At 61.4% G+C, this 12736-nt stretch overlaps 1 protein-coding gene across 1 annotated transcript in view; it reads left to right on the top strand.

Annotated features, from left to right (window-relative positions):
• The window catches only part of COL7A1 (collagen type VII alpha 1 chain), a 31395-nt gene that overhangs the window by 12099 nt on the left and 6560 nt on the right, over positions 1-12736 (top strand). Inside the window, exons 41-96 of the mRNA XM_082688538.1 lie at positions 83-142; positions 248-283; positions 488-532; positions 612-647; positions 1001-1045; positions 1129-1164; positions 1306-1338; positions 1690-1722; positions 1889-1942; positions 2019-2078; positions 2172-2207; positions 2314-2394; positions 2503-2538; positions 2725-2769; positions 2948-3019; positions 3220-3264; positions 3517-3543; positions 3746-3775; positions 3896-3976; positions 4053-4088; positions 4165-4200; positions 4288-4368; positions 4620-4655; positions 5023-5085; positions 5282-5326; positions 6331-6366; positions 6440-6475; positions 6579-6674; positions 6795-6830; positions 6930-6965; positions 7073-7120; positions 7423-7458; positions 7596-7718; positions 7805-8005; positions 8094-8129; positions 8209-8262; positions 8446-8514; positions 8591-8635; positions 8745-8807; positions 8984-9028; positions 9392-9427; positions 9553-9588; positions 9728-9772; positions 9969-10001; positions 10080-10142; positions 10233-10268; positions 10348-10428; positions 10558-10626; positions 10756-10791; positions 10869-10910; positions 11059-11103; positions 11193-11237; positions 11924-11959; positions 12043-12102; positions 12239-12346; positions 12530-12601. Coding sequence (XP_082544664.1) covers positions 83-142; positions 248-283; positions 488-532; positions 612-647; positions 1001-1045; positions 1129-1164; positions 1306-1338; positions 1690-1722; positions 1889-1942; positions 2019-2078; positions 2172-2207; positions 2314-2394; positions 2503-2538; positions 2725-2769; positions 2948-3019; positions 3220-3264; positions 3517-3543; positions 3746-3775; positions 3896-3976; positions 4053-4088; positions 4165-4200; positions 4288-4368; positions 4620-4655; positions 5023-5085; positions 5282-5326; positions 6331-6366; positions 6440-6475; positions 6579-6674; positions 6795-6830; positions 6930-6965; positions 7073-7120; positions 7423-7458; positions 7596-7718; positions 7805-8005; positions 8094-8129; positions 8209-8262; positions 8446-8514; positions 8591-8635; positions 8745-8807; positions 8984-9028; positions 9392-9427; positions 9553-9588; positions 9728-9772; positions 9969-10001; positions 10080-10142; positions 10233-10268; positions 10348-10428; positions 10558-10626; positions 10756-10791; positions 10869-10910; positions 11059-11103; positions 11193-11237; positions 11924-11959; positions 12043-12102; positions 12239-12346; positions 12530-12601 — 2991 coding nt within the window. The remainder of the gene's footprint in view (positions 1-82; positions 143-247; positions 284-487; positions 533-611; positions 648-1000; positions 1046-1128; positions 1165-1305; positions 1339-1689; positions 1723-1888; positions 1943-2018; positions 2079-2171; positions 2208-2313; positions 2395-2502; positions 2539-2724; positions 2770-2947; positions 3020-3219; positions 3265-3516; positions 3544-3745; positions 3776-3895; positions 3977-4052; positions 4089-4164; positions 4201-4287; positions 4369-4619; positions 4656-5022; positions 5086-5281; positions 5327-6330; positions 6367-6439; positions 6476-6578; positions 6675-6794; positions 6831-6929; positions 6966-7072; positions 7121-7422; positions 7459-7595; positions 7719-7804; positions 8006-8093; positions 8130-8208; positions 8263-8445; positions 8515-8590; positions 8636-8744; positions 8808-8983; positions 9029-9391; positions 9428-9552; positions 9589-9727; positions 9773-9968; positions 10002-10079; positions 10143-10232; positions 10269-10347; positions 10429-10557; positions 10627-10755; positions 10792-10868; positions 10911-11058; positions 11104-11192; positions 11238-11923; positions 11960-12042; positions 12103-12238; positions 12347-12529; positions 12602-12736) is intronic.

Genomic DNA, 12736 nt, shown 5'->3' on the forward strand with positions numbered 1-12736 from the left:
AAGCCTGACCCCTTGGTGTACCAGTTCTGGGGTGGGGGCAGGGGCAGGAGCAGGGTCTTCTACTCATCTGTTTCTCCTTCAGGGTGACTGTGAGGACGGAGCCCCAGGTCTCCCAGGACAACCTGGGAGCCCGGGTGAGCGGGTGAGTGTACGGGGCAAGGGCTCCGAGGGGCAGCCCCAGCTGCCTTGGCCTCCCACCGTCTACGCTCTCCTTATGCCCAAACCCAAATCTCTGAACCTCTCCTAGGGCCTACGAGGACCTCCTGGAGACATTGGCCCCAAAGTAAGTGCCATTTTGGAGGGTCAGGTGTGGAACGTGACACACTGGGTAGGGACTGCTGTAGATCTGGGGGCTGTGGGGGGGCGGGGTTAGGAGAAGAGGATTCTCACCAGGTCAGAGGCTGTGGCTTCCAGGGCAGGATGGCTAGAGGTTGAGACACCTTCTCTGGGGTTTGACAGTCAAGGCACCCTCCCTGTCTCCCCTTAGGGTGACAGAGGACTGAAAGGGGCTGTGGGTGAGGCCGGAGAGAAGGTGAGTGCACCCCAGGGGGCTCTCTGGGCCCCAGAGGCTCTGGAGTCAGACTCAGCTCTGAGCTATCCTGTTCCATCAGGGTGAACGTGGATCCCCCGGCCCAGTGGGACCCCAGGTGAGCCCTCTGACCCCAAAGCCAGTGTCCAGCTGACTCGAGTTCTGTGCCCCTTCCTGCTTTTGACTTCTCAGCCTAGACTCCCCCTGCCCCTCCACCTCTGCTCACGTAATTGCTGCTCATGCAGGCTCTAACTCTCAACCCCTGGGGCCTGCTTTGAACTTCTTGACTCTACTGAACTGACCTTGACTTCCACTGACATGGTCTCTTGTCGCCCCGCTGAGTTCGACCCCTGCCACCTGAATCCTGGCCTTTCGCACCCTCTCTCCAGCACCCCTGCAGTCTCTAGCGCTTGTCTGCCACCATCTCCCGCCCCCACCCCCTGGACCAGCATGTCCGCTCTTCTTCCCCAGGGCCTGCCTGGAGTGGCTGGACGTCCCGGACCCGAGGGGCCCGAAGTGAGTCTGTGACCGTGGTGGGACTGGGAGAGGGCTTTTCCCATGTTCCTCCCACTCTGGCTTCACACTGTTTCCATATGCAGGGGCCACCGGGACCCGCCGGACGCCGAGGAGAGAAGGTGAGTCATTGCCTGGGGCCTGGTCCTCTCCCTGCCCTCCCACCCCTGCTCCATACTAGGGATTTTGGTAGGTGGGACATTGGGAACGTGGATTCCTAGGTGGGTCTCTGACCCATCCCCGCCTCTGTCCTTTTTCCACAGGGGGAGCCTGGTCGTCCTGGGGACCCTGGAGTGGTGAGCAAAGGGTGGATGGGACTTTGGGCACAGCTCCTTGCACACTGGCCTGCGTGTAGACCAGTGTTCCAGGCCAGGACCCTGTAACCTTGGGGCCCTGGGCAAGCTAAGAGCTCTGTGACTCTCCTTATGCTGTAACACCCCTCCTGACTCCTGGCTGTCACCTGTGACCCTGTGACCATCACGTAGGTCATTGGCTCCGTGTAACCCCTGCCTGGCTCCCAGCCGGGCAGAGACATCGGGACAGAGACGAGCTCTGTGACTTGTAGTTCGATATAACCCCATCGCCTGTCAGTCACAGTATTGCGGTGCCCAGGTGTGGCCAAGCGTGTCTGTCCTATTTGTTTTCAGGGACCTGACGGTGCCGGGGCCAAAGGAGAAAAGGTAATTTTGACAAGAGGGAAAGGAGGCTGACACAGGGTTGAGGTCAAGGTCATAGGGCCTGCCGGAGGCCCCTGAGGGGCAGGATTGCTGGATCAGGGTGGCGGTGGGGGCTGGTTCATGGGACTTGGGGCTGGTGCTGATGGTTGATGGCCTTTGTCACCTCTAGGGAGATGTGGGGCCCCCTGGGCCCAGAGGAGCAGCAGGAGTCAAAGGGGAGCGGGTGAGTGAGGGGACAGTGTCTAGGGGGTCGGGCAGGTGAAGGCTGTGCTGCCTGACTTCTGATCCTTCCCACCCAGGGTCCACCCGGCTCGGTTCTTCCTGGAGACCCTGGCCCCAAGGGAGACCCTGGAGACCGGGTGAGTAAATGTGGGACTGGGGGGCTGTGTGACAGAAGGAGATGAGGTAGTACCTGAGAGCTCCAAATGAGTCCCCCCTTCCATGCCCTGCAGGGTCCCATTGGCCTCACCGGAAGAGCAGGACCCCCGGTGAGTACCTGTGACCTTGGGTAACCTGGAGGTTTCTGGGGTTACCACCCCCCAAGAGTTGGCTGCTACCTGCGTCCCGCTCACCTCACTTCTGCCTCCTCCACAGGGTGACTTGGGGCCTCCTGGAGAGAAGGGAGACCCGGGGAGGCCTGGCTCCCCAGGACCTGTCGGCCCCCGAGGACGAGACGTAAGAAAGCTGGAGTTGGGGGAGGGGGTTTCTGAGGGACAGGGGAGTAGGATGTTGTCAGCCTCATGGGGGAATCTGGGAACCGGGGCTAATTCTCCTGTCCCACAGGGTGAAGTTGGAGAGAAAGGTGACGAGGGCCCCCCGGTGAGACTCCTTCCCACGAACCCCTACCCTTGAACTAGGATCCCACTGGGCAGGGGGCGCCACCAGGTCATCCAGTCCATTCCCCTGCCTGCTGTCCAGCTGGGGCCAGGCTCTTCTCTGCCCCTTCCCCCCGAGTCAGTTTGAGTCCAACCCACCCGCTCAGTGTGGCTTTCTCTCTGTCACCAGGGTGATCCAGGTTTGCCTGGGAAAGCTGGCGAGCGTGGCCTTCGGGTGAGGCTGGCAGGGTGAAGTGAGGGGGTGCTGGAGAGTCTGGAAGGAGGCATGGGGTGATGGGACACTCTGGCATGGTTTGGGGGTGATGGGGAACCTGGGGCAGTATGGGGGGGTGGGTCATGGGAAGCCTGCAACATGCTGGGAGGGCCTGTCTCAGGCCAGCTGCTCTTCCCAGGGGGCACCTGGAGCTCGGGGGCCTGTGGGTGAGAAGGGAGACCAAGGAGATCCTGGAGAGGATGGACGAAACGTGAGTCCTAACCCCTGACCCCAACTCCAACCATCTGGTTCCCAGCCCAACCCTACAATGCTAGGTCCTCACAATTTTCTGGGACCCCTTCATCACAAACTCCAAAGGCCTCCAGGATCCCCATGAGTCCTCAGTTTGTGCCCCAAACTCCCTGAACCTGCCAGTTATCTTGATGATCCTGATGCCCTGACTCTCTGCAGGGGAGTCCTGGACCGTCTGGACCCAAGGGGGACCGCGGGGAGCCGGTGAGTAGTGCCAGTATCCTGGGCTCTGGAGGAATGCAGATTTCCAGTGTTTGGTCTGGTCAGTGACCATGTAAGGGCGCTGAAGGTCAAGGTGGGGAGCACTGATGGCCACCTCCGGGCCCGACCTGCCTTCTGGGGCTTGGCATCGGGGTGCTTCAGGAAATCTAGGAGCAGAATTGAGGCTGGGGCAGAGCTGAGCCATGCCCTGGGACCTTGGAGCTCCTTATTGCCCATAATCATTTCCTTCCCCAGGGTCCCCCAGGACTCCCTGGACGGCCGGTAAGAGTTGAGCTGAGTCTGATCTACCATCCTCTCCCTTGCCTGCCCCTGTTGATGCTGTATGGTGTCCCTTCACTCCTTCCAGTGGGGTGGGATGGCTCCCGTGTCCCCCATGGCCTCCTGATAGCTCCACTGATCCCACAGCCCCTCACTGGCCCCGCTTCTCCTTGTTGAACCATTCACGGGCCATTCCTCCCGACAGGTGGAGCCCGGACTTGGAGCTGGAGAGAAGGTATCAGGGTCCGGGGGTCTGGAGCGGGGCTTGGAGCACAGGAAGCATCCCAGTGCCTCCACGACTGGCCGTGCCTGCGACCGTAGGACTGTTCCTTCAACAAGCTTGTCTCTGCCACAGGGAGAACCTGGGGACCGTGGACAGGAGGGTCCTCGAGGACCCAAGGGTGACCCAGGCCCCCCTGGAGCCTCTGGGGAGAGGGTGAGTGTGATTGGTCCCTGGAGGAAGTGTGGGTCTGGGAAGGCCTGGTCTGATTTCTTCCTCCCCTTATCCTCAGGGTGTCAGTGGACTTCGGGGGCCCCCAGGCCCGCAGGTGAGTGATGCTCTTTGCCCCAGCAGCTTCAGTCCTCCTCCTCCCCTCACCTCTCATCTGACCTTATTCTCCCCAGGGAGACCCAGGTGTCCGAGGCCCAGCAGGAGAGAAGGTGAGGGCAGGGAGGGTTTTTAGCCGTGAGCCAGGCTCTTAGGTCTGTCTTATCCTTTGTGGCCTCTTACCTCTCTGTTTTCCTCAGGGTGATCGGGGTCCGCCTGGCCTAGATGGCCGTGGTGGGCTAGATGGGAAACCAGGAGCCCCTGGCCCCCCCGGGCTGAACGTGAGTTGTGACGGTCATTGCCTGGTCATGCCCCCCTTCCCTCTTCACGTGACCCCAGCCTCATCTGGGTCTTCTTGGTCTTGAGCTCTGGGGACAGATGGGGTATTTGTGGCTTCTCCTAGACCCCTCCTGGATAGGGGGTGTGAGTGCCCCTCAGGCCCTGAGTTCACAGGAACTAGTGGCCATGTCAGCAGGTAGTCCTCCTGAGCCCACAATCACTGCAGACTCCCTGACTTTGAGTCTCTCCTCAGGGTGCTACGGGCAAAGCTGGAGACCCAGGGAGAGACGTAAGTGATGGGAGATGTCAGGACGGAGGGCAGCTCAGGGTCTGGTCATCACATCGCAGCATCAGTGGGAGCAGTGGGAGCTGGTCCAGCCCTGTCCCTGGCAAGCAGGCTCTAGCAGGGTCCAGCTTTCTGACCTTCTCTGCCTTGGCCTGAGGAGGTCCCCCAGGTCCTGGAGGTTCTTCCCTGGGGAGTTTTAGCAGGGGATCCCTAACCAATGGGGTCTCTGCCTCAGGGGATCTCAATGAAACCTCCAAATTTTAAGAACTCTGTCCTCAAGGAGGATCTCAGTGGGGTCCTCCCCAGTCCACGGGTGTGCTTTGGGGGCTCTTTTAGTGGCTCTTTCAGTCCTAGCAAAGACTTTTTCCAGGGGCTTCCGGGCCTCCGAGGAGAACATGGCCCCCCTGGCCCACCTGGCCCCCCTGGAGCCCAGGTGAGACTGAGATTTCTTTTTTTAAAGTTCATTTATGTACTTCTTTAAATGACCTCAGTAATCTCTACACCCCCCCATGGGACTTGAATTCATGATTCTGAGTTCAAGAGTCATACACTACCAATTGCACCAGCAGGGCGCCTCCTTCCTCCCCTCCCCCAGGCCCTGACTCCTGATCAGTGATCTGTCCCCACAGGGAAAGCCCGGAGAGGATGGCAAGCCGGGCCTGAACGGGAAAAACGTGAGTGTCCAGAGCAGACACAGGGACAGGTGCACACAGCCCAGGTGTGCAGACACGCATGGGCCACACACTAAGGCCCCTGCTGAGATGCGTCCACACCCACGGTCCTACCCCGGACACACACATACTCCCTGAAACACACCTCCACGTGCACATGCATGCAGTCTTGTGGACGGTGAGCCATGGGGCCGCGCTAAATGATGCCCAGATGGGCTGACAGCTGCCACGATCACACACAGCCACGGGCACAGGCCAAGAGCCACGGGCACAGACGGAGGGGTGCAGACATACTGGTGTGAAGCCACGTTCAGGGATACCTGGAGACGTGTTGGCACGCGGGCACCTTCACCCAGCCCACATAGGTGCCGAGACGTATGTGGAACCCGGGCCACATGTGGACTTGCGTTGAAGTATGGTGAGACACACGTCCAAGGCTCTGGCGTGTGACACACGTAGTTATATCCACAGTCACTCGTACGCATATGGCCAGATGTATCGAGGTGACACACACAAGACTTATGGGCAGATCCTGGGACATACAGATGATTCTCAAGTCACCAGGGACACGTGGACACACGTCTATCTCACATAAACATGATGTGGCCATATGTAGACGTGGGTGAAGGTGTGCAGACAGACTACTTAGTAGGTGACACCTACTAAGGGTCACCTGCCAGGACACACAGACAGACCCATGCAAGGCCACACACACTAACGCACACACGTGCACACACATGTCCAGAGGCACATAGATGTGGAGCTACATCTGGAAAGCCAGAGACAGAGGCCATGGGCAGTTACCTGCGAGGTGAGCAGAGCCCCGTAGGTGTGCCCTCCGAGTGCCACAGTGCACTCAGATGGTCACAGGCCCTGCTCTGAGCCACACGGAGGCCTGGAACTACCGGCCCAGACATATGGTCACCTGAGGCCCACCATGCCAGTGTCTTGCAGCCAGACAGCAATGAAAGTGAATTTGGAGGCTGATGTGAATCTTCTGCCCACAGGGAGAACCTGGAGACCCTGGAGAAGATGGGAGGAAGGTAAAGCCTCTCACTTGGAGTCTGATTTGGCCCCAGGTTAGGGCCCTGTGTAAAGCGCTCTTGTCTTCCTCAGGGAGAGAGGGGAGATTCCGGCGCCCCTGGGAGAGAGGTGAGTGCTGGATTCTTCTGCAATCTGACCCCAGATCCCGACTCTGCAGTGTCTTGCAGACCCCAGGGTCTCGGGGTCCTGATGTTGGCTGTGTCCTCCACAGGGTCGCGATGGTCCCAAGGGTGAGCGTGGCGCTCCTGGTAGCCCGGGACTCCAGGGCCCCCCAGGCCTCCCAGGGCAGATGGGCCCCTCTGGGCAGGTGAGTACCAGGAGGGGAGTTCCAGGACTTGGGAGTGACAGGGGCCATTATGCTCCCGCCAGACACCCTCCCGGGATGCCATGATCCTGTGTGACCGCTTTGTGTTCTGTCCTATCTCAGGGTTTTCCTGGGGTCCCAGGAAACGCAGGCCCCAAGGTGAGTGTGGTGCATATGGTGCGTATGGTGGGTCAGGGGCATCGTGAAGGCTAAGCAAAGTTGGGGCATTTCTCCCACCTGATCATTCTTCCTTCTCAGGGTGACCGTGGGGAGACTGGACCCAAAGGGGAACAGGTGAGGTCCTTACCTTTTTTACGTGACTAGGCAGCTGAAGCTCTCAGCTAGGCACACACACTTCCCCCAGAAACTGGGTCCAGCAGCTTGTCTCTTGGTGTCTCCAGGGCCTCCCTGGAGAGCGTGGCCTGAGAGGAGATCCCGGGAGCATAGGGGTGAGTGAAGCCTCAGGATCCGGTCCTTGACTCGAAGCTGCAGGCGTGAAGGAGCCGCCCCTCCCCGCTCCCTCTTGCCATGAGGCCCCACGGGTTCTGTGCCGTGCGCTCAGTCCCCTGCCCTCCTGGGGTTCCCACAGCCAACATTCGGGGTGCCGGGCAATGGGGACACACCAGGGAGGGGCTTCTAGAGCCCCGTGTCACCTGCACCAGTGCTAAAGAGTCCTGTGGGCCAGAGGCCTGGGGAAGAAGGTATGGAAGTTTCTCTGAGGGCCGCCCCTCACCCCAGCTTCTGTCCCCAGAATGTGGAGCGGTTGCTGGAAACGATTGGCATCAAGGTAGGTTGTTTGGGGGCTGGGGAGTGGGGACGCATGGGGAGCCCCACGGAGCTAGTGGTGCCCACATGGCTGAGCGGGGGGAACCTGGGTGGCTGCAGGGTCAGGCCCTGTTTCCCCAAGCCCTTGCCATCACTCAGACATCTACCCTGCGGGAGATCACGGAGACTTGGAATGAGAGCTCCGGCAGCTTCCTGCCCATTTCGGAGCGGCGCCGTGGCCCTAAGGGGGAGCCAGGCGAGCGGGGGCCCCCCGGCAAGGAGGTGTGTGTGTCCACGGGTTGGCGGGGGCGCCGGGGGGACAGCATCATTGCGCAGCTGGCCACACATTCACTCTTCTGTTCACCCAGGGCCCCACCGGCTTCTCTGGAGAACGGGGCCTGAAGGGAGATCGCGGAGACCCTGGCCCTCAGGGGCCACCAGGCCTAGCCCTTGGAGAAAGGGGCGCCCCCGGACCTCCCGGCCTTGCTGGGGAGCCGGGGAAGCCTGGCATTCCTGGGCTCCCAGGCCGGGCTGGGGGCCCGGGGGAGGCAGGGAGGCCAGGAGAGAGGGTGAGTGAGGCTAGCCAAGGAGGGCTGGGGATGTGGGCCCAGGAGGAGCTGGGCGCCCCCTGACATGGCTCCGATGTTTGCATCTCAGGGAGAGCGGGGAGAGAAAGGAGAACGCGGAGAACAGGTGAGCTGAGGAGGCTTCCATGGCGGGACTGCCTGGGCGCTGTGCTGGGACAGCCCGGCCATTTCCTTCTTCTCCGCAGGGGAGAGACGGCCCTCCTGGCCTCCCTGGACCTCCTGGGCCCCCTGGCCCCAAGGTGATCAGCCCGGCCCTGCCCTAGGCCTGTGACTCTGGGTACCACGAGGCCACCATTAACTCGGGCCCCAGAAGCTCCATGTGGTGTCCCTGCCCCAAACCACTGTGGGATCCTGCGAGCAGGGATGACCCCTCCATGACTCTGGGACAGATGCCTCTCTCCCTTGTGACCTTGAATGTGTAGGTGGTTGGGGAGGAGCCAGGGCCAGGACTCTCTGGAATGCAAGGACCCCCTGGATTCAAGGGCGCCAAGGTCAGTGTGTGGGATCAGTTGGGGGCCCGCCCTCTGCCCTGGCACCAGGGCCTAGCTTGACGTGTCATCCTTACAGGGGGAGCCAGGCAGCGATGGCGACCGGGGCCCCAAGGGAGACCGGGTGAGGCCTGCCCCCTCCGACCCCACACCATGGGGAGCCCACGAGGGGTGGCCTGTGTGTGGGTGCACGGTAGTGACTAGGGGCTCAGGACCTGCCTTTCTTCTTGCAGGGTGTGCCGGGCCTCAAAGGAGACCGGGGAGAGCCTGGACAGAGGGGTCTTGATGGCAACCCGGTGAGTCTGCGCCATGGCCCAGCCCCCCCCCAACTCCTCCGCCAGCCTGGCCTGTGCCAGCCCCAGTCTCTTGCAGTGCAGTCTGGCCTGGATCCTGCACTGCCTGGGACTGTCTGGGGGAGTGCGGGATGGGGAAAGGAAGAGGGACCGTGGGGCCTTAAATCTGTTCTCTCCAGGGCCTACCGGGAGAGCGTGGGGTGGCTGGACCCGAAGGGAAGCCGGTAAGTGGTGGTGGGGCGGTGCAGCCTGGCCTGGGCTCCCGGGGACAGCTGCTCTGTGCCATGTGCTGGCTGCTCTGGGCACATGTCACTAGTGACAGGGGCGTCGTGCCCATGAGCCTCAGCGTGAGTGCAGATGTGTGACGTGTGTGTGTGTGTGTGTGTGTGTGTGTGTGTGTAGGTCAGTGTGTGTGTGTGTAGGTCAGTGTGTGTGTGTGTGTAGGCCAGTATGTATTACCCCCGAGGAACAGTCCTTGGGTGCGAGGTGTGGGGTGATCTACACCTTGGGGGGAAGGTGGCAGCCTACAGGTGGGCTCCAGAAGGTGGGGCCCAGAGTGAGGCTCAGCAGCCCCCTTCTCTATCCAGGGTTTGCAAGGTCCGAGGGGGACCCCTGGCCCAGCGGTAAGTACCCTTGCATCCTCCCCTGCTCCTGCCCCCATCCTACCCCATCCCACAAGGGATGTACTCCCACAAGGAGGTGGGCTGGCACTGGCTCCCCCCCATTGGACTCCTTCTCTCTCCAACAGGGTGGCCATGGAGACCCTGGGCCGCCCGGTGCCCCGGTGAGTCACAGGAGAGCACGGCCTGGTGGGGTGGGCTGGGCGTTGGTCCCCACTGATGTGCCTGGCCTCGTCTGTGTGACTCCCCAAGCCTGGACGGATAACTCTGGCCCTGTACCCTGGTCTTATTACTTTTTTCTAGGGCCTTGCTGGTCCCGCAGGACCCCAGGGTCCTTCTGGCCTGAAGGTGAGTACGGGTGTGTGCGGGTGTGTGGCTGACAGGAAGAGGCGGGTCATAGGAGCCGGCTCCACACCAGGGATGTTGTCGCCCTGCAGTGGGGCTGAGCACCACGGTGTCCTCTCCCTGGGGCCTTTGCTCATGGACAGGGACTGAGGAGCCTCTTATCCTTCTGTGGGTGATGTGTTCTCTGGGTTTTTGGCAGGGGGAGCCCGGAGAGACGGGACCACCAGGACGGGTGAGTGGCCCAGGTCATGGGTGAGAGCCACGGGAAGCTGGGTGCATAGGCCTCGCTCTGAACTCCTTCTTCGCCCAGGGTCTGCCTGGACCCACTGGAGCCGTGGGACTTCCCGGCCCTCCTGGACCTTCAGGCTTGGTGGTGAGTGAGGTCCCTGCAAGGACACCGTGTCCTGCCCTCTGAGTCCCACGTTCTCCCCTGTCCCCCTCACATCTGACTTGTCTCCCTCAGGGCCCTCAGGGGGCGCCAGGTTTGCCCGGACAAGTGGTGAGTCCTGGGGGTCGAGGCCGGGCTCCAGGGGTCACGAGTTGGCAGGCAGGCCCCTGACAGAGCTCCTCCTTCGCAGGGGGAGACAGGAAAGCCGGGAGCCCCAGGTCGTGATGGTGCCGGCGGAAAAGATGGGGACAGAGGAGCGCCTGGCGTGCCGGTGTGTGTTCCAGGGGGAGGTTCGCTTCAGGCTTGTGACGGGTGCCTATGCGGGGAGGGTGAGAAGAGCAGGGCCCCAGGACCAGGGTTGCGGGGGAGGCCCTGACTCCTTCTCTCTGCTCTGTCACAGGGGTCACCAGGTCTGCCCGGCCCTGTTGGACCTAAAGGAGAGCCTGGACCCATGGGGGCTCCTGGACAGGTGATCCTGACCCTGATTGACCCCGATCTCTGTGCCTCACCATGTCTAGTGCCGGCCTCCCATCCGGGATGGCATATGGGGCCGGGGAGAAGGCAGGGGAGGAGGTAACTCACTGGGCATTCTCCGCAGGCTGTGGTCGGGCTCCCTGGAGCAAAGGGAGAGAAGGTGAGTGTGGGGGAGGCCTGGGGGAGGGGCCAAGTGCTGGAGGCCGAGGCATCTGCCTGACCCATGTCCCTTATCAGGGAGCGCCTGGAGGCTTCGCGGGAGACCTGGTAGGAGAACCGGTGAGTGTCGAGCCTCCAACAGCATTGTTCACCCATCCACGTGACCCTCGGCTTCCGTAATAAGGGTTGCATTTGACCCTGCTCCTTCCTTGAGTATCCTCTATCAGTGATCCCAGTGCCTGTGTTGTTTCCTGTCCCTTCTCTACAGGGGGCCAAAGGTGACCGAGGACTGCCAGGGCCTCGGGGTGAGAAGGTGAGCTGGGCCCAGCCCAAGGGCCAGAGCACTGGGTTGAGGGGGGCCAGGTCAGGTGGCTAGACCCGCTTACCACCCTTTCTATGCAGGGTGAAGCTGGCCGTGCAGGGGAGCCTGGAGACCCTGGGGAAGATGTGAGTCTGGTGTCTGGGCACGTCTGAGCTTGGGAGGAGGAGTGCAGTTGTGGACCTGAGGCTGCATTCCCAGGCCTGTGCACCTTCCAGCATTCAGGATCCTGCTCCTGGGGGCACACAGGGATTAATTCTCTTGGGTTCCATGCTCCCGGGGTAGGGGGGTGGGGGCGCCATCTTTGCTTCCTGGTGCCTGTTTCTGGTCTCCTGCTCCTTGGTGTGTCTGAGCGCACATGTGTGGTTCCTCTCCGCTGCCCCCAGGCTCAGTGCTGTGTCCTGAGGGGGCTTCTCCTTGGCCACCTGCTTATGCTTCCCGGGTCCCCCAGCCCTGGAGTTCTGGCTCTCAGCTCCCTGCCCTGGGGTGGCTCTGAGTTCCTGCGCTGGCGTGTTCCTCGGATGTCCCATCTGTGCTCACATCTGAGGTCCCCAAGCCCCTGGTCCTGTGTGAGCACTCCATGTCTGTAGTCATGCCCAAACTCCCCTGTATCTGTGCTCACAGCTGAGCTGCCCTCTGTGCCCTCACTATGGTCACCTCTGAGCTCCTGTGAGTCAGTCCTTGTGTACATGTCTGAGTCCTGTGTCTCCAGGAGCACATCTAAGCGGCCCTGGGAATATTCTTGTACCACGTCTCAGCTCTGGGTTCATGTTGCTCCTCTTAAATGCTGTTTATTTCAATTTCACTATTTTAGGGTCAAAAAGGGGCTCCTGGACTCAAGGGTAATAAGGTACGTGTACCCTGTAGTGTTCCTGGTGGAGGTCATGTTCCTGAGACTCTCTGGGCCTGACCTGACCCTTCTCTCCCTTGAAGGGTGACCCAGGAGTGGGGGTCCAGGGCCCCCCTGGGCCAGCTGGTCCTCTAGGTCTGAAGGTAAGTTGATGCCCCATCTCCAGTGGTGGGCAGTGGGCAGGGAACGCGCTGGAAGGGTGAAGAAGACTGCGTTCGGGGGCTAGTTCTGGAAAGGAGCCTATGGGGACCACGCTTCCCTCTGCTGTCTCTGTTCCAGGGAGATGTGGGCCCTCCCGGCCCCCCCGGTGCTCCTGGTGTTGTCGGATTCCCCGGTCAGACAGGCCCTCGAGGAGAGATGGGTCAGCCAGGTCCCAGTGGAGAGCGGGTAAGCATGCTGGGAGCAGCTTGTGGGGACTTGGTGAGTTCGGGACCTCTGCATCTGGTAGTGGGTGAGCAGGTGAGGAGAAGGGGGCCCAGGCCCTGCTCGGGGGCTCCCAGTCTTGGAGGGGCAAAGGGGGAGGAAGGTCCCCAAGTCACCCTCTGCTGCTTTCCTTCATTGTTCCGGTAGGGTCTGGCAGGTCTCCCTGGGCGAGAGGGAGCCCCAGGTCCCTTAGGGCCACCTGGACCACCAGGGTCAACGGTGAGTAGAAGAGCCCCAGCGTCCTATGTGTCTGATTCCTGTGGGTTGGGATCTGTGCACATGGGGACCGGGACCCACTGCATGGCTGGGTGTGTGTGTGTGTGTGTGTGTGTGTGTGTGTGTGTGCCTTTGAGG

Source organism: Mustela nivalis (genome assembly GCF_964662115.1).
Source record: "Mustela nivalis genome assembly, chromosome: 1".
Taxonomy (NCBI): Eukaryota; Metazoa; Chordata; class Mammalia; order Carnivora; family Mustelidae; genus Mustela; species Mustela nivalis.